Here is a 27,781-nt window from a genome sequence, read left to right as displayed (position 1 = left end):
TAAGGGATGAAATCTATCTTAGGACTCACTGAAGCAGGCAGTTCGGGAACATGCGAGCCAAAAGATTTTGGAGCGTAGCTTCACTGTTGAAAGCAGAGTGTCTGTATTCAACACATTCTTTAGCCAGACCTATGTCGTCAACACATCTGGAATATCTGTGAATGAGGGACAAAGGCATTGAGCCTGGATAACATTCAGGGGCACTAAAGGACAGTTGAATCGCTTCAGTTTGAGCAAGGGGCAGCAAGTACCTGTGCTGCTGCTGAAGCTCAGCAGGTGACTCTAAGCCTGTGATCCTCACCCCCAATGCTTGCCTGCCCACTGACCCTTTATGGGGAGGTCCTTTTTCTCTGCAGTTGTCTTGATCGCTTCTACTGGTCACCATCTCCTCATTTCTGCCTGCTTGCTGCCCAGGCGTCTGCTTTAAAAAGAGTGGTGATACCCAGCTGATTGCTGCTCTTCCTTTGAGCACAGACAGAAGAATAAAAGTAGGATTTACATCTTTTCTGATGGGGTATTTAGGTTAATGAGCCTCAGGGGTAATGGGAAAGAACTTTAGGAAGAGCAAATACATAAACTAACACTAATGGATGACATTTGATGGTTTTTATTCAATGGGAGCAAAATCTGATTTTTAAAGTGCAAGTCTGCTCTGAAACATGACTGTAAAATCAGCTAGTAAATAAAGCAGATGTTCTGCAGGTATTCTGAGGCATGCCAATGTTTTCTTTAGAGTGAGAAGGCTCTGCAGACAGGTTGTATAAAACATTGAATTTAGCCTGTTGAATGCTTGTAAGACACAAAATTAATCTTAAAATTATCTACCCTTCAGAGCAACAGCCTAAGATCTGACATAGACTTGTAGACTAAATAAAATGTTACTTCAAAAACCAGTATTTTGTCCTTGATTTGAGTAGCAAAACACTTTACAATCTGCATAGAAGTACATGGCAAAAGATGGCTTTAAAACTGATTGCAAACTCACCCGCCTTGTTATTTATATGCTCAACTTTAAACACATCAGGAAAACAGTTCCAAAGTTTTTGCAATAAAACCTCATCCAGTTAATTTGTTTTTCCAGTGCCCTCCTGGATCAGTTCTTGAAGCAGGAGATAATTCATTCTGGGGGAGCGACAGAGAAAAAACATCGCTAACAGGAGTATTTCTCCTTATTACAGGACAATTTGCAAAGCAGCAAGCCAGGTCTTGCTGCATAAATTACAAAATATTTAGTAACTAGTTATGACAAGCCTGTTAGATGCTACCTCCTATTCCTCTGCTCTTTTGGACTCCAGAAAAAGAAACTGGAAGTAACAAATGTGGAGAACCTTGAAATTATCACTAATGGCCCTCGAGAGTAAGTGAGGGTGCTCAAGAATAAATGTTTTATTTCTTTGCAGTACTTCAATACTAACAACTTCTGAAACACATTTCCTTCCAAAATAATTTTTTTGAGATTATATAGGGGTGTCTTGTCACCAGCATCAAACTATAGCAGTCCTGCCAAGAAACTAGGCTGTAATGTAATAGCAAACAAAAACCCATGAGGTATCAGACAGGCAGAATACAGTGTCCAGCTGAAAACATGGGAAGGATTTCTTTCATGTACCTGTACCAGGAGCATCCAAATTAAAACAAGGGCAAGGCTAAAGTCTTACTCTTACAGAGGGTGTCAGGACAGTTCTAATGATGCAGTGCATTGGCTTACAGCTCATCTGGCAGGCAGCGTCTCTTTCAGGACAAGGATGTTTGAATTTGTGGTGAAGTAGCACTTCAGAGGCAGGAATGGCCAGTTCTGCTCCCTGGAGCATGTAGGACAGACTTAAGAACTTTCTCAGTAAGCCACAAACCAAGCTTGCACTGGCTTACTCAATGAACTAGGAATACTGCAGCCTGAGATGGACAATGCAGACTTTAGTTCTTTGGGCAGATGAAAATTCTTATTTAAAAAGTATTACACATAAAAGATGAAAGGAAGAAGGGCAGTCTGTATAACAAAATTAACTCCTACTTAGAAAAAGAGATAAACCAGCCATCACAAAATATAATTTTTCTTACAACAAACAGCACCACAGCGCCAGTGCACAGCATACAAGGAATGGAAAAGAGATCTGATGCAGGAAGCACACAAAAGGAAGGAATAAAAAAAAGGAATCAATCTGCAATATGAAAGAAAAGCTGCATTTAAATAGAAGGTTGTACCCTAAAATCAGTTTTGTGCTTCCAACTGAACTATAACATTTCCTTATTTTCAGAGCAACTCATGGAACATGCTGGTTTTGCTCTAACTAGCTTTAAGATTTTTGAGCTTGACTATATAAGTAACTCTATGTGTGTGCTTAAGGACACGGAATTCAACATCATGCCTGTTTGGTAAGTATTCTCCTGTACCAGACAGAATCAGCAAAGCTCAGCTGTCTGTACAGGCTACACCTCCACTGCTGGCATGAATAAGAGAATCACAAGTACAGATGTACACAAGGAACAGCCTATTTTAGCAAGAAGGTTGGACAGCTGTAGCTGTGAAGTTCTGACTAATTACTGCAAAAGACAAAAGTACAAATGGATGAAAATACTTGCTTAAAATAGAAAACTTTTTTTAGCCTGCATCTTTAGTACATTTACGTTCAATGTTCTGTTACTTGTTTTGCTTTTTTACAATGTTACAGTTTTACACTGAAGTAATACATACTTTCCAGTTGTTTAGTTTTCTAATAACTGAAGACTACCAGATTTTCAGCAGAACTGCTTTCTATTACAAAAATGTCACACTTAAAATAGTCATTTCTTCTGTGTCAATAAAATCACATTTAGGGTCTTATTAACATTCTTACTGTGAGAACAAAACCACTTCAAACTCAAAATTGATCTGAGGTTACAAGAAGCCTGGGCTATACTTGCAATCAAAGGCACCTTCTGCTATACTGAACTTTCACAAGTCAAGCAAAATGGAACACTTCCACAAGTTATATTCTTCTTTCAAGGATGGCAGTGTGAAATCAATAGAACACTTAAGCCACATGAATGCTAAAAAAATACAAATGTTATAATCCTAAATATTTTTCCTGGAAATCTAAATTACATTATAATATTTCAAAGAATACTATTCATATAGAAAAGTCATTTTTTAATTTTTAATATTGAAACAATTCTATTTTGAAGCATGTGTAACTGTGCTGAAAAAGCTTTTCTATATTGACTGTTGGTGCATGAATCACCTGAACAAATGCTTCACTTTAACTGCTGAAATAATTCCACTGAATAAACAGTACTATCCGTACAAGTAAACATAAACAGTAATCAAAGCCTTTATTTTCAGTGTCTTATATCTTGACTAAACTATTCTAAAATTCAGTTAAGACAGTCAGCTAATATTTGGATTTAAGTTTGCAACCCTTCCCCCAGCATTTATGATTTAATTAGCACAACTTTCCCACTCTTTCTATATGGGGGCTAGTCCAAGTCAAAATAATTATTTTATATTAATAACTATGATATAGATAATTAACTGACTGGTTTTTAATCACTTAAGCCAATATAGTATCTTTTTTTTTTTTTAACAGTCCACTATTCGATATGCCTACACCCTCTTTATTCCTAGCATTCGTCCACTGGACAAATTAAGACTTCTCCCATAACTAGCAAGTAATTTGTTTAAATTAGTGTTTTTCTTTTCTCTGTCCAACTTGTCCCACTTCATAGCATGTCTAATGTTCTCAGCCCTGATTAGGCTTTTGCTTTCAATTAAAAAAGTCATTTTCTCTCCAGGAAATAGAAAAACTTAGTACTGCATGTGCCACCGCCCCAGTCAGAAAACCCTCATTTGCTGTGTGCTCCAATATGTAGAATTAATCTCCAGCTCGGCCTGCAGCATGCTCCTCAGGAAACGTCTGGCTTGGAAAATTATAGATGCCTTAGAAGTAAGTATTTTAGACAGAAGTAGTACAATTATAGCAGGGAGATCTTTCCACAAGGTGAGCAGGCTGGAGACTGGCCTGTCTGGAGAATGGACCCATTCTCCGGTCAGCCCATCTGGAGAAAGCCAACATCTACTGAAGCTTTCCTTGGCCCAGTATTTGCGTGCTCAGTCTTTGCCAGGGAGCTGCAAAAGCAGCCACAAGCACGGAGTGTTTCCTCACCTCCTCACCTTTCCACACAGGGCCACAGTGTAAGCAGCAGGAGGATGGAGGCCGGGCAGTCCGGCGCTGCCTGCACTGTCCCTTCCTATATCCACCTAGCCAACCCACCACACGTCCTGTGGATGCAGAGACCTCCTACAAAGGTCCCTGCTGCTCACCCACCTGAAGGACTATGTTCCATTTTCAGCAGTGTTTTGTGCAAAAAATGCCTTGGCTTGGGAGTATATGGACTTGTAGAAAGTTTAATTGTGTTAAATCTCTCCTGAATATAGGATTTGGCCATTCAAATCATTTAGGCCTTCCAACAATTCCAGATATCTAAGACAACTTATCTGTCTGTGTTTGGGAAGTGGGATCCCACAGCAGTGGCCTCAGCCTTGGCCCACCCTAGCTGAAAGCAAGGTCTGGGCATGCTCAGACACCCTTCTTCCTCCCTTTGTTTCTCCCCATCCCCTGGTTTCTGCAGGAAAACAATGCACGTGTAGAGCCCCAAAGCGAGCAAGGGTCTCGTTTCTCAAGTGTGAGATGAAGGGAGCAGTGGAGGGCACAGTGGAGAATATCCACTGCTCGGTTTAAATGGAATTTCATTGCCTTAATTCTACATCTGTTGAATATGGATAACAGTACTTTCCTCTTGCTCTTCATCTCCAAGTCATGCCAGTATATGTAACACTAGCAGAAGGAGGTACAAGGAATTACACCTGCTGAAATAGAGACTTCCAGGAAAGTACTTTGCTCCTTACAGGACCAAGTTCTTCAAAGAAAAGATCTGTTTATTTTCAGCTCATTTAAAGAAAAAAAATCTACGAAATTCCATGTAAATTTGCCAAAAAAATTCTTTCTATCTGCATTCTAAAAATACAAGTGAAAAATTGCCAAAGAACAAGATTCTCTATTTAGAATCCTTTTTTTTTTGAGGATAACAGGGATAATGCATACATACTATCATAGAACCTGGGAAAAAACGCTCTGGCATAGGCATAGAAAGGTCATCTCGTCCATTCACTGCCCTATGATGGAACTGAAGATTCCAGGATCATTGTTACAGGGTGTCTGGTTGACCTGGGGGTAAAGGACCCTGGTGATGAAGTCTCTACAGCATTCCTAGGCAGACTGTACAACTGCTTCACTTTCCTTAGTGTTAGGAAACATTTTCTAATGCATAACCTGAATCTTCTTTGTTGCAATTTAAGCCCTTTAACCTATGTTCTAGCTGCCATGCACTTAGAGAACAGAGTGTTCAATCCTTCCTGCATCGTATTTTCATATATTATGTTCTCCCTCACTAATTCCCTTTTTCATCTGTGCAAGTTCCTTGATTTCATCGAATTTTTGCATAAACTCTGTTTTCCAGATGTCTGATCATACCAATCACTTCCTTCTAGACCCTGTTTCTAGAAGTGAAGCAGCCCAAACTTGAAAACTGTATTCCAGACAGTGCTTCCCAGTATGGCATGTAGCGGAGATATTACACTGCAATCTTCCTCATGCATTTCAATGTGATTTCTAAAAAAGAAAAATTTACAAAGGCATAGCAACAGTTCTGGATCAGAGATAGGTGGCAGGCCCCTGCAGAGCTCCATTGGAGACATTCTTCTATTCTGACAGTGATCCAGTCAAAACTAGTCAATGAACACAACTTCCAGCTGGTCCCATTGCTAATTCATCACAACCACATTTCCTCAGGTTGCTTATCAAATGCTTATCAAATCTTTTTTAATTCTTTCCTGTGAACACCCTTTTTATTAAAAACTGGCAAAATGTTTGCCATTGTAAGTTGTCTGGAATTTCACCCATTCCATGAGTTGCCAAAGGGCTCCTTATTGATTTAGTCATTTATTTGAATATTCTATAATGAAGTTGAGTTGGCTTAAATGATTTGAAAAGATCTGACAGATATAGGGATTCTAATATAGAATCATAGAATCATAGGTTGGAAAAGACCTCTAAGATCATCAAGTCCAACCATCCACCCAACATCACCATTCCTACTAAACCATATCCTGAAGTGCTACATCTACACGTTTTTTAAACATGTTCTTTTACTTTCCTCTTTATCGCAAGTGTTAATTGTACCACACATCATTTCAGAGTTGACCTTTTCAGGAGACTGATGCAGAAAAAGGCATTAAACATTTCAGCCTTCTTGGAACCATTTGTAGAGAGCTCGTCCTCTTTTCTCTACAGCAGACCAATATTTTTCTTAGTCATTCTCATCAGGATTGTGCTGACAAATGAGTTCACATCACCCTTGATACCCCTTGCTAATAACCTCGTGTTTTGAGAGGCTGGACTTCTTATTCTGATCCCGTATTTCCATTTTATTCCTTTTGTTTGTCTTCACTGATCTCATTTTGTATATGCTTCCTTCTTGTGACTGAAATCAATAACTAACTGCAAATTTAGACATGCTGGTCTTTTATTACCATTCCTGTCCTCCTCCTACATTTGGATCATTCATAGCTTTTGTCCAAGAAACTGCTAGCCTGCCTTAACTAATTTTTTCTTTAGTTTTGATTCCTCTGAGATTGTAGGCTGCAGATCTCTGAGTTTATTAAAAGTTTTGCTCTTGAAATTCCCTGTTTTTCCTCCTCTAAAGAATAATGAACTGTGCCACTCTGTGGTCACAGAAGTTGACTTCTACACTTCCACTGAAACTAGGCTAGAGTCAAATCCAGAAAGGTTTCCTCTTAAGTTGCTTTTATGTTTCAAAATCTTGCTAGAGTCATCATGCTTATCTCCCAGCACATACACTTGTAAACAGATAAATCTCCTACCATGATCCAGTCATGCCCTGGAGAATCTTGCCAGGTACTCACAAAAAAACCTAATCCAAATCTTCTTGAGAGAGTTTGACTTATAAAATTATTTCCTCTACAGACTTCAAAATGCTTTTAACTACTTACTGATGTCGATTAACAGAGAGAGAACCTGTGGCAGAGAAGTTATAGTCAGTGTTGCCAACAGTGGTGTGCTGAGATGGTTCTGCTAGTGCCTGGGTGCCCATCTTCAGATTTCTAGGGTGCAATTTATTTCACCTAAATTTCAACACCAGTAGTATAAATATCTACCTTTGTCAGTGAAGAGGAACAGACACATTAGGACACATTAATTCATCTGACCTATTTTATGTACCTTCTGTAAAACTGGATGACTTGATGATCAGTTGAAGACTCTGGCACTAATAAAGAGTAATAAAATTTACACACAAGAACTGAACTGGCTTTTCCCCTAACCTTGGGGGTTACAACTATGTGGTTTAATCTTGTGTTTGAGTCAGTGTCCAAGAGAGAACATGCTAAGCTATCACTCCTGTACCTTTTTTTAGATCTTGCTTGTAAGACGATTTCCAGGTTGATTCAATTTCATACTTGCTTTCTATTACATGGTTTGCTTTATTTGAAGATTTCTACTTCATCCTGCATATAGCAGAGACTGGTGGCCATCCTGTCATTATAATCACCGTTCTCCTTTTCACATTTTTTTCCTACATCTTTGCTTTATGCAGATCTGTCCTATATTACAGGAAGCTTTCAGTAAAAGTTATAGTGAACAGTTGACTTCAGCAGGTAAGTCTTTCAAAGTTGGGGAATGTTCTAGTTTTATTAACAGATGCCATCCTAGGCTGGTAGCAATTAAAAGTTAAGTTGACACCTACTCGATAGTCTCTGTAAAGCAAGTAAATGGCCTCAGTTTATCTGCAACTTCCCTAAAGCATCAGCCTAAGCACCCCTTATTGGCAAACACAGAACAAGGGGAGGGGGGAGAGGTGAAGGATGGGAATGAAAAGTGAAGAGTCTTTCTCTCCAGAGATGCCTTTCCTGAAGCACCCGCCCAAGCCCAAGAGAAGGCAACCAGTTCCATCCTCACCCTCAGAGCATACGCATCTTCTGGGCTCTCAGGGCTATCAATGCAGGAGTACTACAGTGTATTTTTAAAGATGACCTATAATTAATGAAAGACTTTTTTATATACCTTAGACAAAACTTTCTTCTCAAAGTATCAAAATGAAAGAGGAAATATTCTTCCTTTTTTTTTTTTTTCCACTCTGTCAGCTCCCTGCATGTCCTCGTTCCTTGCTGCCTCTAATTTCGTTTCTGGCTGCTGTTTCCTCTTGTTGGCACAGGGCAAGTCTTGTTGTTCCTCTTCTGTAGCTCTGCTTTTAAGACATCTACTGAGCGAGATATTTTTTAGCTTTAATTAAAATCCTCTTTGTAGTTCTCTTAATGTCAATGCTACATTATTTGGAAAAAAAAAAACCAACCCTGTTCTGTTCTATTTACACAACAAAGGCCAGCAGGATTGTTTCAATACTTTCTGAAAAAACAGCCTCCAAAGCAATCGGTGTAACATTTTTTTTTCATTGTGCTTCTTGTGTATCTGTGAAATATTTCAAACCAAAATCTTCCTTCCTAAATTTCATCTCCTTGCTCAGTGTTGCTTACTCAGCCAGACGCACTTTTCACTTTTAAATAATCACCATAGAGTTGTCAATACATTCACAGAATCACAGAATGGTAGGGGTTGGAAGGGACCTCTGCCAGTCATCTAGTCCAACCCTCCTGCCGAAGCAGGGCCACCTACAGCAGGCTGCACAGGACCTTGTCCAGGCGGGTCTTGAATATCTCCAGAGAAGGAGACTCCACAACCTCCCTGGGCAGCCTGTTCCAGTGCTCCATCACCCTCAGAGGGAAGAAATTCTTCTGCATGTTCAGATGGAACTTCCTGTGCCTCAGTTTGTGCCCATTGCCCCTTGTCCTGTCACTGGGCACCACTGAAAAGACTTCGGCCCCATCCTCCTGACACTCACCCTTCAGATATTTGTAAGTATATATTAGGTCCCCTCGCAGCCTTCTCTTCTTCAGGCTGAACAAGCCCAGCTCTCTCAGCCTCTCCTCGTAGGAGAGATGTTCCAGTCCCCTCACCATCCTTGTAGTCCTCCGCTGGACTCTCTCCAGTAGCTCTTCATCTTTCTTCAACTGGGGAGCGCAGAACCGGACAGAGTACTCCAGATGAGGCCTCACTAGGGCAGTGTAGAGGGGAAGGAGAACCTCTCTCGACCTGCTGGCCACATTCCTCCTAATGCACCCCAGGATGCCATTGGCCTTCTTGGCAGCCAGGGCACACTGCTGGCTCATGGTTAACCTGTTGTCCACCAGGACACCCAGGTCCCTCTCCACAGAGCTGCTCTCCAGCAGGTCCACCCCAAGCCTGTACTGATGCATGGGGTTGTTCCTCCCCAGGTGCAGGACCCTGCATTTGCCTTTGTTGAACCTCATCAGGTTCTTCTCTGCCCAACTTTCCAGCCTGTCCAGGTCACGCTGAATGGCAGCACAGCCTTCTGGTGTATCTACCACACCTCCCAGTTTGGTGTCGTCAGCAAACTTGCTGAAGGGTACATTCTAACTCTTCATCCAGGTCGTTGATGAAGAAGTTGAACAAGACTGGGCCCAGTACTAACCCCTGAGGGACACCACTTGTCACCAGCCTCCAACTAGACTCAACGCCGCTGACGACAACCCTCTGAGTTCTGCCATTCAGCCAGTTCTCTGTCCACTTCACCGACCACTCATCCAGCCCATACTTCCTGAGCTTCCCTAGGAGGATATTATGGGAGACTGTGTCGAAAGCCTTGCTGAAGTCAAGGTAGACAACATCCACGGCTCTCCCTTCATCTACCCAGCCAGTCATGTCATCGTAGAAAGCTATCAGATTGGTCAGGCATGATTTCCCCTTGGTGAATCCATGCTGACTACTCCTGATAACCTTATTTTCCTCCACTTGCTTGATGATGACCTCCAGGATAAGCTGCTCCATCACCTTTCCTGGGATGGAGGTGAGGCTGACCGGCCTGTAGTTCCCTGGGTCCTCCTTCTTGCCCTTTTTGAAGATTGGAGTGACATTGGCCTTTCTCCAGTCCTCGGGCACCTCTCCTGTCCTCCAGGACCTCTCAAAGATGATGGAGAGTGGCTCAGCAATGACATCCGCCAGCTCCCTCAGCACTCGTGGGTGCATTCCATCGGGGCCCATGGATTTGTGGACGTCCAGAACGCTTAAGCAATCCCTCACACAGTCCTCCTCAACCAAGGGAAATTCATCCTCTCTGTAGGCTTCCTCTCTTACCTCCGGGGCCTGGGATTCCTGAGGGCCTGCCTTGGCGCTGAAGACTGAAGCAAAGAAGGCATTCAGTAGCTCTGCTTTCTCTGCATCCTCCGTCACCAGGACACCCGCCTCATTCGGCAGCGGCCCCACATTGTCCCTAGCCTTCCTTTTGCTGCTGATGTAGTTAATTACATTAATTACTGCAATGACATTTTTATGAAGCTATCTCTTGTACAACTTATGCTCATCAGAATCCCTAGTTTTCTGCACTGAAACTATGAGATCTTTGAATATTTTGTCATCGTGGAAACTAATTATCATTTTTCAAGTACGCCAAATTGGAAAGGACAGCAGACAGGACATTCAGTAATCTGTATTCCACGTTTTCAGGGTACACGTGGAATATGCTTCTCAAGTCAGAGACTGCAGGATGTGGTAGATTCAAGGGGAAGTCGAGAATGGGTGTCACACTAACTCTAGCTGTCATGACCTGCATTGATATTCGGGGTATTCCTATCCTTCTGGTCACTGTACAACAGAAGAAAGCAGGGAAACCATCAGTATGTTACCTTCAATACAGCTTGTTGGACCTAAACGTTTTATTTCTAATTGTTTATCATCTGAAGGAGAATCTAAACAGCCTGGTGCAATCTTTGTGCTTCTGCTGATGTGTATGGCAAGACGACAAGAAGTACTTTATATCCAGGAAAGGACTCCGAGGCTTAGTGACTCCAGGAATGTAAGCTAGTCCTTGCATGTTCTGGTTCTGTACGTGGCACCAGGGAAGAAGGCAGGCTCCTCAGCAGAGTATCCAAAACAGTCCCCTTGCCGAACAAGGAGTTCTTCATAGGAATGGATCCATCACTGAGAGCAGCCTTGGTGAAAAGCAGCTTGGGATCAGTAAAGGATCCTTAAAACTGAAAAGTATGTATACATCACTCTCCACTAAACATAGCCTTCATCAAGAATAGCCAGAGTGTGAGAGCTGTGGTCAAAGCAGGGAAGCAAAACCCACAGTCTGCTTCTTGTGGTAGAACTTTAATCACTATGCTTTTATTCAACAGCTGTATGCCACTGTTTTTAAGGAAAACAGGGATCTATTTAAAATAAAGTGTGTAGGGTGTTGCATTTGGGACAGGATTCAGGGTCTGATGGTGTCTTCTGAAGTTCACGATCAGGCAACTGACATTCAGGGACAAGAACGACAATGCACTTTATGGGCATAAAAATGAGCTTAGGCTCTCTGAGTCAAAGAATAGTTCTGTTCTCACTGTTGCGCTGGATAAAGTGAAGCAGAGAGATGACATGCTTTATTAAAGAATGAGGGGCACAGCTAGGAGCATGACTAAAAGCACTGACTTGCATTGCTTTCGTCTAAATGGTAGGACACACTTGCCGCATATGCACAACTTTCTTGAAGTGTTGGCTCACCAACAAGAAAGAGAAAAGTCAGAAAAACACAGAAACTGAATGAATCTATGAACAGGAAAACACTAGCTCCTGTGAGCTTATCTCCTTGTCCCACCCAGGATTACAGAGCCCTGGTTACGGCTCAGTGGCTAAAGCAGCTCGTTTTGAATTGTTAGGGCTGCTTGCAGCATAAACAATCTTTAAAGAAGAAAAATGTTAGCTGGGAGAACAATGCACCTTGTGCTGTGCAAGTTCAAATAGTTCAGGCACGGTACGGTTAGGTAACCGCGCATCCTTTGGTCTCTGTGACCCCAGGAGTCAGCTTGGCCCTTGGCCCCAGGTGGAGCACTCGGTGCAGTTGCCACCCTTTGTTCACACTACATACGGCAAAGACAGGGTGATCTCAAGGCTACAAGCAGTAGCCCTGCTCTCTGGTTTTAATGACCTTGGTGATTTACTGGGCATTATCCGCTCCCCACACATTTTTCTGGCACAGCTGTAACTCCACTCAGCAGCAGGTACTGCACTTGCACAGGTGAGGAACCAGGCACTTTGTCTGACATTGAGCAGTGCTCCCTCCCTCACTCCACGACAGACTGCTGTAATCTGGGCAGTGCCGCTGTCTCACCCCAGGCAGATTTCCCCAGTAGCAAACGATGTTCCCATCAGCAACCTTCTCGAGGCCACATAAAGAAGATGCTGTGACTCCTTCTACCCCTTCTGTACAATATGCTGTGTGGTTGCTTATCACTCCCTACAGCAAAAATCTGCGCTCCAGGAAATTTTCTCTCTTGGGTGGACAGGTCTCTTTTCTCACCTTGCACCAAGACTTTACACCTCCAGCCCAACATGCTGCAGCTTCTTGCAGAGAGCAAGGACAAAAATTTTGACAATTTCTCCAGAAAATGTACCTCACTTTGTGAAGATGATATAATTTCCTCCTTTGCCTCACTGCTTACAGACAGTTCCCACAGCAAAGACAAGAGGCAATGGGCACAAATTGAAATACAGGAAATTTCATTTGAACAGGAGAAAAAACCCCTCTTTTACCGTGAGGGTGGTCAAACACAGGCACAGGTTGCCCTGAGCGCTTATGTAGTCTCCATCCATGGACACACCCAAACCCTGACAGGACATGGCCCTGAGCAGCTCAGCGGTAGCTGACCCTGCTCAGAGCACAGGGGTCAGACTAGATGATCTCCAGAGATCCCCTCCAACCCCCACCAGCCCGTGAAAAGTGGAGTCATATCACACCTCCATTTGAGGAGTTGCTTCAGGCTATGCTTTTATGACAAAATACATTTGATTCTATTTACAGTTAAAATACGGAGCTTTTAATCAAGGTCATAATACGGGCTGGGGTGGGGGTTTCAGTTTTCTTGAAATGTCAATTTTCTTGAGTTATTCAAAGAAAAACAACTGTACATGAGATAAGGGTGTCTTGATGCACTGACAAACTCTTCAACTGATGCAACTAAAGACAATAAAAGTTTTTTTCAGTGGTTTCAAAGAGTGGAGGAGGATCTAGATGCTGCGAATACGCCAGTACGCTAACCCTCTGTATTGCTCAAGGGTAGTGGTGTTCACCTATTTTCAATGGAATTGAGGGTGCCCAGGTGTGTGTCACGAAAGATAAGCAGTGATCCAAGACGTAGATCTTCAAACACTTGGCCAGCAGCTCCCTACCTCTTGGAGGCACTACTGTCCCTGGACACCGCAGAGGTGCTTAGACATCAGAGCGCCTGACAATGATGCGACCTTACAGCCTAATGTTGCTGAGCACCCAGAGCCTACCAAATGCTGCACACCTCCCTGTATAAACCGCATAAACATTCACGGAAGAGCAAATTGGGACTTAGATCTTGTTTTGCTTTCTGGTCTGCAGAATACTTTATCAGTCTATGGGAAGTGGAAGAATTTCAACAGAAAACACTGAGAGTCCCGGCTCAAAGTTACTCCCCAGACCGGTAGTCAGGGCACTCTGCTGAGACATGGGGATGTTGCTTCAGGTCCTTGCTGAGAGATAAGTTGCTCTGATGTCTCACATCCCGAAACAGTGCTACTACCACCCCATTTCTAGGCAAAAGGGACACTACATGACCTGATGAAGGGCTGATCAGAAACCAGAGTGGGCTTGTGGAGGAGCCCACTACACACATGTGGGGTCTGGTCCTCCCTGTGGGTTAGAGTTAGGCACCTGTCTTCATGGGATGGAGAGGCTTCGACCCCATCTTCTTCCTCAGCATCACCTCCTGACTAGTCCAGGCAGTCTCCCAGTTGGGCAGGTATTTGTGGCTACCTTCTTACATTTCTAATGTTTCCACCTACTGTATAGGTAACCTTAGTGCTGGATCACACTAAGCAAAAGACACATCAAAACTAGGAGGTACAGGCTGAGGGCTAATAGGAATAAACCTTTTTATGAAACAGATTCCAAATTACTCAACTGAGAAAAGTTATTTATTCTTTATTAGTTTGGTTCTGTGTAGCTTTGTTTTTTCTTGACAAATGAAAATAAGCTGGCTATATTTAGTTTTCACCTTTTGACTCAATGTGCTGATACCATGCTCCAATATCTACGTGACAAAAATTTTATGTGAATCTTAATTAAAAAGATAGTATTATTCCCTTAGATATTGCAAAACTCTCTTCTTTCCTCTCAAAGCCAAAAATACATGACGGTATTTCTTTCTAGCTAACATATGGGAAGCCACTGATGTTACAGGTAATGTTTGAGTGATGCTTTAGCAGTATATCAAAGTGGTTAGGGTCACCTTAGTTACTGCAGAAAAAATAAATTTACTCTGGTAGACTAGCAAAACAATTTTCACTATGCAATAGAGAAAAAAATAATATGATATAAAGTTTACAAGAGAAATAAAAGATGACTGCTTTTACAACAATCTACCTGCTAAATCAAAAGCTTCTATGCCAGCACATAGTACCGAGTGTGGAAGCTTAGCTGATATTAGAAATATGCCATAAAAGCATCTATTCCTGAAAAAAGTACTTTTAACTGAAGGCACCAAATTTTATTTAGAACTGAAAAAATGTATAGAGCCACCATAACTATAGGCTGAAAAACTCATGAAATAATCCTTCTGCTTTCCTCAGCACTACCAAGGTCGCAGCTAGAGTAATACTTTAATCTGGGGGCACCGTACTGGGGCATGAAAGAAGATGTGGACCATTCAGAAAGGGCCAAGAAGAGAGAAAAAAAATTGATCCGAGAGGTGTAAACGCATTCTATTGTTAGGAGCCCGATAGGACTGATAAAAGCAAACATGTGGTTGCAGAGCCTGCAGGACAGCGCTCCTGCGTGGCACGGCTGAGGGAATCTGGCCAAAGCACAACAGTCTCGTGAGTGTCCGGAGAGCCTAGCCTGCAGCACAAGCTAAGACAAAGGGCTGAAACACAAGATCACTCTCACAGAACAGCAATGCTACTGGGAAGATTAAGAAAGAGTGATGCCATTGCTGTGATTGAAGGAGTGCAACACCACTGGCAGGATTGAGAAATAATGATGCAATTGATAAAACACACAGAGAAAGTGACACCACTGACAAGACTGAGAAAGAGCAACACCAAGTCAAAAGAGGGGACAGGGTGCAAATCACTGAAGTCTACAGACCGTACTTGATCTGAAGGAAAAGGGTTCTATTAATGTTAAGAACTACTGGCATCAGTTAATACGTGTGAGAAATAACTGTATCACTACAAAGGGCGGGTTACAACACTGTGGCTTTCTGAATTGAGAGAAGAGTGAAGGGACGCGTACCAACAGTCTTTGGGCTCCGGGTATGAGGGATAGTAAGACAAAAACAATGCAAGTCACTGAACTGCAGTAAGGTAGGCATCAGGAAAACCTTTTTTCCTGGTGAGGGTAACATTCCACAAGGCTGGATTCCTGGTGGAAGTTGTGGGATCTCCAACAGTACAGGTTCAGAATGGCAGCTTGAAAAAAATGTCTTTCAGGAAAAAAAAAGTCACATAGATAGGAACTGGGGTGAACCAGGTGGACTTTGGAAGTCTGGTCCCAGCTCTCTTTACTACAATTTTACGGCTGCAGCAAAGGTTAGCGTCAACACTGTATTTTGATCATAAAGAAGCACACCTTAAGGGAGATGCTACTATGACAAACAAACTATGGCAGTTTGCAAAAATGGGCTTAACAATGCTGTAAGTCACTTTATCAGTTCAGCAGAACATTCAGGCATAGTCCTTGGGTCTTACAGACTTACGGTCCAAGGACACAAAACACCCAAATCTTGATGCCCTAAGGAACTATAAAACCAGCTTCATGACATCTGTCACAAACAGCTCTGGACCTAAGAAACTCCGTATTAGGGACAGGTTCAGCAGAACCACTGGAAAGCGTCAGGTATTCTACAGCCTGCAGGACAGCACAAGCTCTCGCACATCCCACATAAAGCGAGGCACCTCTGAACTCTGCTTTGAGGAACGAGTGTTAACGGAGAGGTCCTGAAGAACTGCTGTTGCTAATTAAATAATCATTCCCCAGTGTGTGTTTCGCACATGGAGGAAGACTGATGTGAACTCCAGACAGCGTTACCAAGATTTGGTGACCCCATTTGCCACAGTGGTAAATGCACACAAGACTGCCCGCCTCTAACGAAAGCCAGCTCCGTCTCTCCGGGGCCGCCCGAAGGAAGCCTTGCTGTTGCCACCCACCAGCTCCCCGGGATGCTCATGTCTGTCCCTGGGGCTGCCCCTTTTCATCGCACTGTACCCCTGTCAGCCCCCCCGGCACTTCCATTCGATGTCACCTTCCCCTGAAGGCTCCCTCAACCTGAATAAACCCGGGGTTTATTCACCAACGAAACGAGCGGTGCCCACCCACTTGTTGATTCCGCCTCAGCAAGCCAGCAGAGCAGCAACCCGGGCGGTTTGAAGCCCAGCCTCCCCAAGGCGCACACTCTGCAGCCGGACACTACGAAACCTGTTTCACGGTTCTCGTCCAGGCCAGGCTAGAAGCTCAGGAAGGTCCCTTCCGAGCTCACAGCCTACGAAGCCACCTACCTCCGGACCCGCGACAGCAGGATTTCCCAGGATTCGGAGACGGGGGGGGGTAACGCACGGGGCAGCGGGGCGAAAGGGCCGTGCCCGGCCCCGGCACGACGCCCGCCGTAAGCCCGGGGAGCCGGAGAGGAGAGGGGGGCTGCGCGCCCCCGGCCGCCCTCACCGCCCGCCCCTCCGCCGCCGCTCACCGATGGTGGAAACGACGGTGCCCACGAAGTAGAAAGCGCCGGTGAAGTCCCACCGGGGCCGGATGTCATCGACGCGGATGCCGGCCCCGCTGGCCTCCTCGTACTCTCGGAGGAAGCGGCGGAGCTCGGCGCGGCTGAGGTTGTGGCGCCGGGTGAAGTTCTCCAGCCGCTGCTCCCAGCGCTCCTTGGCCTCCCGCTCCGTGGGCAGCTCGATGGCCGAGAAGACGGCGGCGCCGCACAGCATGTACAGCACGATCAGCACCGCCAGCAGCAGGAACCGCGCGTTGTCCGCGTTCAGGCGACCCGCGATGGAGCAGCAGCCGCCGCCGCCGCACGCCATCCTCCGCCCCGCGGGACCGGGCTGCCGCGCCGACACGCTACGTCGGGGCCCTCCCGCCGCCGCCGCCGCCGCCGGGCATCACGGCGCCGCCCGCCAGGCGAGCGCGGGGCCGCGGCCGCGGAGCTCAGGGCGCCGCGGGGCCCGCGGCGGCGAGCGGCCGGCGGGCACCTCCGCCCCCGGGACAGGGCGCTGCCCCGCCGCGGCCCCGCGGCCGACGGGCTCCGGGCTGCGGCGCATCCTGAGGGCGAGGGAACCGCCCGGCCCGGCCCGCAGCGCCCCGCAGCCCCGCCGCCGGGCGCCCGGCCCCGCCGGTTTCATATCCCCTTCCTTCCCCCGCCCCGAGCACGTCGGAGCGGGGCGCGGGGACAGGCACGGCCAGGCGCCTCCTGCCCGCCGGGGGGGCCAGGCGGGACCGGCGGCAGCTCCCCCCGCCGCCCACCCCCGCCGCCGCGGGGCACCCCCGCCCCGACCCCGGCCTGCCCGCGCATCGCCCCTGAGGGCAGCTCCCCTCCGCCGAGCCGCGGCCGCCGCCCCCGAGGGGTCTCCCCGGTGCTGCGGGCAGGGCGCGGCGGGGCGGGACGCCATGGCCCCTGAGGGCAACTCCCCCCCGCCCCGGCGCCCGCCGCCTTCCCGGGCGGGACGGAGCCTCGGACCGAGACCTGGAGCGAGTGTCGGCAGGTGCCGGTACGCCAAAATTTTCTGCCTTTTGCCAAAAGAGGGCACCCGGTTCCCGGCAGGCCCGGCTACCGGCCCCGGCCCCCGGCGCGGTGCGGGAGGGCGCGGGGGGGCGGGGGCCGCCCCCCGGCCGCGGTGGGGTCCGGGTAGGCGCGGGTCTCGGGGTCAAAGAGCTCTCGGTCCAAACCTTCTGGAAAAAGCGTTGTTACTGAACAAAGCCAAACTTGGCAATGTCGGGCAATCACTGCAGGGCTGAATTCTGCTTTAAAATGACCGGGGGCGAGAATTCAGCTCCGTGAAACATATCGGGATATAAACACTCTGCCCACTGCAGGACAGCCTGCACAGATTTTGTTTCAGAAAGCAGGTTAATGACGTATGACTACGACATTTACTTTGTTCCCCCCCCCCCCCATTTTCTATTAATTATGTGGCAGTTAAAATGAGATGGGGGCTAACAGCAAGATCTCCGTAATTACAAATCTCCCTCAGCAGCAGATAATCCTGTGCTTCGGGTAAGAGCGCCCGAGGGGTGCGTGTTTGTGTCCGGGGTGCTGGTCTGAGCCCTAGGGGTGGGCTGGGGGCTGTTCAGCGCCGGCGTTCCAGAGAGGAGCTGCATGGCGACAAAATCCACACGGCACAGAGAGAAGCCGAGTCCGTTTCCCACCTTGCACAGTAAACTGACAGACAAGGATGAATGGGACTCACAGAATCACAGAATGGTAGGAGTTGGAAGGGACCTCTGTGGGTCATCTAGTCCAACCCCCCTGCCGAAGCAGGGTCACCTACAGCAGGCTGCACAGGACCTTGTCCAGGCGAGTCTTGAATATCTGCAGAGAAGGAGACTCCACAACCTCCCTGGGCAGCCTGTTCCAGTGCTCCATCACCCTCAGAGGGAAGAAGTTCTTCCTCATGTTCAGACGGAACTTCCTGTGCTTCATTTTGTGCCCATTGCCCCTTGTCCTGTCGCTGGGCACCACTGAAGAGACTCATTGAAAGTCTCATTGAAACACTCGTGCTTCCTCTTGTTTTTTTTTCCTGCTGTTATTCATAGGTGATACGGAACACATCGTGTTGCAGGATTTTATTCCCTCTTCGTTAGTCTTCACCATAGACTGACATATGGCAATTAAAATTAGCAGCAACGCTGGAAGACATTAAACAGACAGAAAAAAGAGGAAGAGGAGTTGCCAGTCAAACTAACCAGACTCTGTGCCAAGTCCTACAGGTGACCATATGCTTCCATAAAAAATGCTGGTGTATCTTTGAAATTATTGATAGTGCCTATTAGAGAGGAAAAAAAATGCTGTTTCCCTGCTTTGCCAGTCCTTGCCAGCCAGAAAGAAGATGGATCAAAACCAGTGATCTCCCAGGCAGCCGAGGCAGCAGAAGCACCCACAGTCTGCACCGAAGTCTCCATCTATCGAAGTTGTTCTTGGGTAGCTTGGATTAGCACGGCAGGAATAAGAGCCTTTAGCTGCTTGCAGCTGTGACATCAACGTGATTGCCCAAAGGAATGTGGAGAACAATCACTTTCCCCAAAGAATTATCCAAGGAAAATTATTCAAGGCTACTGAGTTCCTCCTATTATTTACGTGTTATTTTGTTAGTGAGGAATAGTTATTTTTGTGTTGGTCTTCGGTGTAGAGGGATCATTACATTAATGCAGGTAAGAATATCTGGCACGGTTTTGAAAGACAATGAAGTATACTGCTGTCACTGGACATCAAAAATTGCAAGTTCCCATAATTTATCAAACCCAGTCTTCACCAAACTAAAGTGCTATAAAGGACATGCAGTGATTTAACCTCTTAGAGAAAGTGGCTTTTTAAGGATATGCTCCGTATTAAGGGACAGAGCAAGTGTGACTTGATATTGACTGGAGTCCTGAAGTAGAAAATGAGAAGATGGCTGACAAATCTCACAGGTGTGGCACCTTTTGTTGTTTTAAGTTCATTTTCTGCTGTTACTTCCCCTGTTTTAACTAAGGTACTTATTCTAAAGAATACTTCCACATAAAAAAGGTCACTATTCCCATTGCTCTTGGGTAGATAGCTGGAAAAACTTGAGCGTGTGGAGAACACGTGCAATGATGCAGTCACCCGCTCAGAGCATTTAAGCAAGCCTGAATAAAGAAGTGCAACATGTTCACTGGCATAAGGAAAGAGAAAAAGTTATCTGTCAGTTTTAGGTAAAAAAAATGATTAAACATGCTGCTGACATTGAAATTAACCCCAAATCGAAGTCAACGTCTGGTGAGGCCGAACGCTGAATGCCTTGCCATTAACCCCAATACAGTCACTTGTGGCATGGTTATCAGGAGACCTGCTAGGTTTGCCTTGCCCCTCAGCGCCACGAGCGTGCAGCTTCCTTGTGCCTATGTGTGTGGGCTTTTAGTGACAAAAAGATTGGTGGTGGTGAGGCTTAGCATGATTGTAAACAATAGGAAAAAATCAATGTATTTACTAGTTCTGTTGATAATGTTAAACAATAACCCTGTAGTCAAGAAAGCTACTGTCACTGAGCACTGTAGTAATGATTGCCAACAAATGTGCAGTCAGAACAGAGCTATTACTAATGCATCAGCAAATTACTTGGAAGACTCATGTAGAGATTTAGTTACTCTGTCTCATTGACAGTGTCAGTACTTTTTAATTAAACATCTCCTTTGGAAGTAATAAGCTGGTACACTTGACTAAAACGCACTGCTTATCACTGGAGAAGCTAGGGGAGAGCTGCAGTTTAGTCCCAAGCAAATTTTATACATAATGAAACATCTTACTAGAGGAGCAAAGAAACCAGCCTTCTATTACCTTTGATGCTGAACAAAACTTCTTCCAGAACTTAATTACCTTGATGTTAACAAACTGATTTAAAAAAAATTCCCAAAACTTCATGAACATATGACACTTGGAGCATCTGAGGTGGGCTAAATTTTTCAACGTCCCTGTTGCTTTGCCAAGTGTTTCAAGAGATTGTATCTCTGAGGGACTCCTACTGAATGTGAAGTAAGGAACCGTAGAATCATAGAATCATTTAGGCTGGAAAAAGCGCTTATGATCATGGAGTCCAACCTTTAACCTAACACTGCCAAGACCACCACTAAACCATGTCCCTAAGTTCTGCATCTACTTGTATTTTAAACACCTCCAGGGATGGTGACTCAACCACCTCCCTAGGCAGCCTGTTCCAATGCCTGACCACTCTTTCAGAAAAGAAATTATTCCTAATATCCAATCTAAACCTCCCCTGATGCAACTTGAGGCCATTGCCTCTCGTCCTATCGCTAGTTACCTGGGAGAAGAGACCAACACCCGCCTCACTACAACCTCCTTTCAGGTAGCTGTAGAGAGCGAGAGGGTCTCCCCTCAGCCTCATTTTCTCCAGACTAAACAGCCCCAGCTCCCTCAGCCACTCCTCATAAGACTTGTTCTCTAGACCCTTCATCAGCCCCCTCCAGCACCTCAATGTCCTTCCTGTAGTGAGGGGCCCAAAACTGAACACAGTACTGGAGGTGCAGCCTCACCAGTGCCGAGTACAGGGGCACAATCACTTCCCTACTCCTGCTGGCCACACTGTTCCTGATACAAGCCAGGATGCTGTTGGTCTTCTGGGCCACCTGGGCACACTGCTGGCTCATGCTCAGCTAGAATGTTGCTTCTGGCCTTTATCTAGTGTCCTCATCTCTCTCAAAGCAGAAGACAGATAGCAGTAAAGGTGACTGAACCTGGCTGTATAAGAGATTTTCAGGAATGAGAATTGTGAAAACTTTTCCCATCTCTTTCACATCAGTCACTGAAGTGTGGCTGATAATCATATTCCAGTCTTCTTGGGGAAGACAGTATTTCATTTATACTTAAGGAATACCCTATAAGGGCATTTTTTAAAAAAGATATTTGCAAATTAAATTTTACAATTGGGAAAGGGAGGCAGAGATAGACAGGGCTTAAAAGCCATTACAAAGGACCCCTCAAGAGCTGTCTTCAAGAACAACTGCCACTTTTGGAAGCCACTTCACATTTGCATGCTGTTCATCTTCCAGCATTTCAACACACAAGAACAACACCATCGGTTGATAGCTTAGTTTTCCAAACTGCATAACAAACAACCACAACCCAGAGCAAAGTTTCTTGTTTGTTCATGCTTCTTGGTACCAGAACTGTGTACGGCAGTGATTTGCCTGTTACGGGAGAAATGGAGACACATGAAAGAACCTTTGTAAAGTCAGAACAGAGTCAGAAAAAAAGTAGGAGAATCCAGGAGCCCCCTCACATTCCTCCATTCTAAGCAATGGAAAATACTTTCAACTGAAGGATGAACTTCTTGCTCTGATTAGCACAACGGGGTCACAATACCTTGAAAACACTGCAGCAACATTTAGAAAGCAGTAACTGGGAATTAGTGCAAGTAGTGACAAAATTTTGATAAAAGGAGAAGCAGAAAAGCTAGTATATTACAAAAAAGAAAAAAAAGCCAAGGATATAAAGACTGTAGATTAACATAGAAACTTCTTTCTCCGAACTTACACAGCTCTTTTCAGCCTCCAGTACTCTGCTGTGTTTCTTTCTTTTGCCCTTCACGATGCCAGTTACTGTTGCACAGATTAAAAGAAACCCAGATGTCAGAGAGGGAATGGTGTGACTACTGTCAGTGTTCGGCTAACGTTCTGACATCCTGGGTCACAGTGATTAATTCCACAGCTGTGAAATGTCAGCAACTTCACTGACATCAGTAGAAATATCTGTGGGATTAGGCAGCATCTAGCATCATAAAGAACATTACATCTCCATTCTAGCTTTTTCAAATGCACACACTGGGTAGCCAGAGTATGTCACAGTGAATATCTATATATTATATTAATTTACTGATTTCAATATTCAGTTCTTGGTTATCACATATCTCTTTATTAATTTTCATTTACTTGGCATTTTTTGTGCCGTTACTTCTGTCACTGCGTTCATATTTGTTTACTGGAAGACAGGCTGGAATATCAAAACCATAGAGAGCCTTAGCAGAAGAAGGTACAAGGAATTAATGTATCACTAATTGCAGAAAAAAGCACATTAGCACATTTAGGAAAGCCACCAAACGAGACAGCTATAACATGACTGCATGTTTGCACACCTAGCGTGGAACAGAATGTGTGGCACCTATTACGCCTTTCCACCTTCTGTGATGCTGGCTTTAACCTCACCTGTGGTGAAGACTCCAGATAGATCATTGTATCACAGTCTGGAACAAACCAGAATTTGATCATTGCTTTACTACGTGAACGCCAGTCAGAAACTGCATCATGTTACGCTGCGCTTGACAGCAGATTTAACCTTTTCAGAATCACAAGCAACCACTAAGTTTCCTTTCTTGTCCCAGGCAGGAGTAAACTGGTATTATACCATTATGTTAATGGCTGCACCAGTGAAGTCCAGTATTGAAGTGCCACTGTGAAACCAAGTTTCCAGTCGTCGACCTCGATCTCTCCTTCCGCAGGGTGTACGGCAGCCTTGCAGAGTGTGCTGTCCTCCCACGCTGCGACCTCTCTGATGGATGGTTTATAACAGCAGTACGGGACTTTGCTCAGCCGGGCGGTAGGAGTCAGTTCAGCTTTTACAAAACATAACCAATTGCATTAGCCACCAAATTGGCCAGGGCTTGATCAAATTGCTTTAGCCATTTAGGCACAGAAAGATGCACTATGTCCTTCTTTACAACCTAATTAGCAGCACTGCAGAAACATACGCACATTGTTTGCACCAGCGTGTACTGACATGCATTAACAATAAATTCTTACTCCATTGTAACAGAAAACACTTGATTTTGAAGGGGCATGAGAACAGGTTCATTCTCAGCAGTAGCAACAGAAATTAATCAGCAATTTGCTGAGTAAAAAAGATGTGCTGAATAACAATTACTTCTACAGACAATGCACTTCTACAGACAATGCTATTGCCTTTTTATTTTTTTTTTAAATCCAAACTACCTTTTAAAAATAAAGCAGCACATGGGTCTCATACCTAAATATCACTTCAACCAAAGATCCCAGTGTCAAATTCAGTTACATATGTCAAACACTTCTGCTGTGGGTTGGACTAATTTGTCTGTTTTCTCCTTACCTTTATTCATAGCTCCACTTTCCAAATGTTAGGGCCCTGACATGAACAAAATGTGATCAGGGTGGTACAAAAAATGGAATTTCAAAATATTCTGCACAAAAAAAAATTTTTAAAGTTTTACTTGGACAGTTAAGAAGTGTTCTTGAGTCTCTCCTGGCACCTGAGGGGCTGCACATCTAGAAAATTGCAATTAAACAGCATTTGCTGGCCAAGGGTTTTGTCAAGCGCCTTCCGTCCAGCTCCAACCTGCCATGCAGCCCAGCTGTGTTTGGGTTGCATAGGACTCACTGCAAAAGACTGCTGCTACCCTGGGGTTTTAGTTCTCTTCGGACAGTTTCTTCAAAACAGATTTTCTCTGCCATTCTGGAAGAGCATTGTTTAAAAAGTTAAACCAGAACTACACGTGTACCTGTTTCAACCAAACTCAACCTTTATTTGAACCATTAGTTCACCTCACACCCCATCCTGCCCGGCAAACCAAAGCCCCAGCCTCCAGCCTTTCCTCCGCCTCGGCCACACAGCAGTGCCTCGCTTGCACGCCTGTACCACAGCCCAAGCTGCTCTGGGTCACAGCTCCGCGTCGGAAAAAGTTCCTGCATTTTCCTGGCAGAACCGATCATTTGGTTTACTTGTTGCCACCGACGAACTTTAGAAGGATCTCCTGACACTGCATTAATCTGAGCCCTGCAGAGCTGAAGTTAAATCGTGCCAAGTTCCTGGAAACCAAAAAATTCCAGCTAGAATTTAACCAGGAATGCCTCAGAGCTGGTCAAACCACTCTATGACAAAAATAGAAATACTCATATGTGTAACATTAATAAATCACATTCTTCATAAATTAAGGATGAATGTCTATTAATTGTTAGCCAGCCTTCTAGAACTCTTAAAGCTTTCCTCATATGAAGACATCTTCAGAACTTCTCCAGTTCTCACAGAATGAAAAGAATGATAATACTCTGTTAAAAAGAAAGTGTAACAATGGCTATGAATTTGTTATCTCAGTTTTCAGAGCACACCGCCCCATTTTCATGTTACCTTCCCAGATCCCTGTCTTTTCAGACTCATTAGGGACAGAATCAGTTTCTGCACGTAGCATAAACAGTAAAGATTCCGCATACAGAATCGAGGGAAGGTGAAAGCAGAAAACAATCTCGCTGTCTGTTCTGTGGACATCCCAGCAGCACTCCGACCTGTACTTGGCTCACATTATTTGCAAAGTTCTCAAAACTGGATAAAGCAATAATAATGATTACTGGGCCTCTAAATTGCCAACACAAGCTAAGAAATGAGCAAAAAGTGAGTGTAAAATTCCTCTGTGTTATAGGCAAAGCTATTCCACCAGCTAGCTCCACTTACCCTTTGAATAAGAAGACTGTACAGTAATTTCCCAAACAGTAACTCAAAGCCATAACCTTTTTCATTTGAAATACCATCTGACAACTGCACCAGAGAAGTTGAATGTAACTAGAGAGGGCAGAACAACAGGGAAAGGATATGAAAGATCGAAAAGAAGCAGTACTTAACCATAGAGTTTCTCTGTGGATTGGTCTGTGATGGCATAGCAAAATGAAAGAAAACTTCTCCTTGCTAACCAGATGCCATGACAATTTCCTAAATGCACACCTTTTGTATGGTAATTTTTGAATGAAACGGGTATAGACATTAGATAGACATCAGGAGCTACTGCACTCCCAGCACACTCCAAACCATCTTGGGGAAAGACACTGCAAAATGAATGACATAGACCTGGACAGCTACCCAGCCAGATTATCTGGGATCCAGAAGGGATTCTGAGTGACGCACCACACTGTGTTACAAGATTTCCAGGCTGCAGGACCAGTTGTTCATTCATCCCACAGCACTATTCAAGACTACTCTTCAGCACCCAAGCCCATCCACTTCAATTCAGCGTTTTGGACAGTACTTGGGTGTCTGCAAGAGGGGGGGGAAAAGAAAGATGATTAGGAAATAACTGACAGGAAGTCAAATACTTCAAGACGACAAAGCAGCAAATATTAGAGCTTACATGAGAAGTTATAATTGCAAAGCAAAGTTTCAATCCAATTTGAAATGTACACACTTCAGGAAGATGGAACAAAGGATGTATAAACAAGATTGACTTTATTTTTATTTAAATTTCACACACAATTTTTATTCCAGCTGCTGGGGCCAACTGACAGTCTCGCAGAACAGTAGATTTTAAATTCGTTACAGCTAAAAATGAAGAAACAATCTCCAAGAACAGTCTACACTTGTTTTAATCTTGAAAAGTATATTAGGAACCACAGTAAAGAAAATGCATATAAAAAATTATTTAAAAATGTAGGTTCATTTATAATAATACAGTTATGGATGCACCAACAGTCCCCCCATTATCAACATTTTAATGTTTCTTTTAACTACAAATTAGCCATTATAGCAGACACTATAGCTTAAAAACCAGAAATAAGCGGTCTTGCAAGTAGTGTGGCAGGCTCAGTGTCAGTAAGTGAAATGTCACAGAATACTGGTAACATTCATGATGGAACCCACATATTTCCATGTGTATCAGGGGCGTCAGTGTAAGGAATATTCCAAATCCACGGTTGATCTGTAAACCAAAACAAAAACATGCCCATGACAAATTCCGTTATTAAATGTAAAATTTTGATCCTGTTCCTCTCCGCCCTTTAGAGAAAGCTCAAAATTCCCACTGTTTTTCCCATAACCCCATGTGCAATTTCAGTTTACAGGAAATTTTTATTCAGCTTTTTTTTAAACGATAAGATTTAGAGTTTTCAAAAGGCTTTCTTTCCCCCCAAATATTATTTTAAATATAACTATTATAACTCAACGTACTCCCCACCAGCTGTAAAAGAATTGTATTTCAGACAGTATACAAGGACAGTAATGCAACCAAATTCAGTCTGGCCCATAGGCAGCAAGTTCTGTGCTGCATATCTCTTAACCCAACAGAATTATAAGTAAGTGCTGTAACATACTAGTATTTTTCACACAGACAGTAAGAATTCAGTATCTAAGAATGACGCTGCCTTGACCTCTGAAATGTTCAAGTTCACACCTCACTACTTCAAACATCGTATCTTTAGACGAGCAACAGGTCTGCAGCAGGCAGTTCCCTCCCTCCAGTTCACAGAATGCAGAAGCCATTCCCTCTCTTGGGAAGGAGCAAAGGCAACGCAGCAGGAGCCAGTTGCTAGCTCTGCAACATGCTCTAGGCTCTTCCTCCTACCAGATACACATTGCAGAAAAGCAGCTGGCCTGCAAAGCCAAGCTATTATTCTACTTCTCTCAGGCTACTCCTACTAAAATACAGAGAAAACTCCTTCAATCCTTTCAGGCATTTTTCTCAAACAAGAAGCTTGTGTAACTCCAGCCTGCTTCTTTTCTCCACCTACAAAATAATCTATACAACAATCTACATTAATCTGTACAATGCATAGATTAAACTGAATTGTACTGAGGATGATGGGAGTAGTTCATTTATCAAATAACAAGCTACTCATCTACATGATACACTATGTATACTTGCTAAAAGATTTGCTATGCACTTGTCAATTGAAATTTTAGATAAGCTATTATGATTACTGTCGTCTAATTTAAAGTTTACAGGATCCAATGCCAGCTCTCAATATATGAAGTGTGAATTACTGCAGCAAGAAGAGGAAAGTAAGAAATGACAGAAGTAGTAATGAAGGTATGTGTAAATTACACAACAGTACACTGTACCATGCCATTTAAACATGGGGCAGGGAGAGCATTCCTACCAAATACTCC

The 27,781-nt window shown here is 44.4% G+C and overlaps 2 protein-coding genes across 2 annotated transcripts in view; both read right to left on the bottom strand.

Annotated features, from left to right (window-relative positions):
- Positions 1–17,262, bottom strand: part of KCNK13 (potassium two pore domain channel subfamily K member 13) — an 81,453-nt gene extending 64,191 nt beyond the window's left edge. Inside the window, exon 1 of the mRNA XM_075427317.1 lies at positions 16,880–17,262. Within this exon, the coding sequence (XP_075283432.1) occupies positions 16,880–17,219 (340 nt within the window). The 5' untranslated portion in view covers positions 17,220–17,262. The remainder of the gene's footprint in view (positions 1–16,879) is intronic.
- Positions 17,263–26,130: 8,868 nt separating this feature from the next.
- Positions 26,131–27,781, bottom strand: part of TDP1 (tyrosyl-DNA phosphodiesterase 1) — a 55,168-nt gene continuing 53,517 nt past the window's right edge. Inside the window, exon 16 of the mRNA XM_075426783.1 lies at positions 26,131–26,594. Coding sequence (XP_075282898.1) covers positions 26,521–26,594 — 74 coding nt within the window. The 3' untranslated portion in view covers positions 26,131–26,520. The remainder of the gene's footprint in view (positions 26,595–27,781) is intronic.

This window comes from Opisthocomus hoazin, chromosome 7 (assembly GCF_030867145.1).
Source record: "Opisthocomus hoazin isolate bOpiHoa1 chromosome 7, bOpiHoa1.hap1, whole genome shotgun sequence".
NCBI lineage: Eukaryota > Metazoa > Chordata > Aves > Opisthocomiformes > Opisthocomidae > Opisthocomus > Opisthocomus hoazin.
The sequence above is the reverse complement of the archived record's forward strand: the minus strand, read 5'-3'. Positions and strand labels throughout refer to the sequence as shown.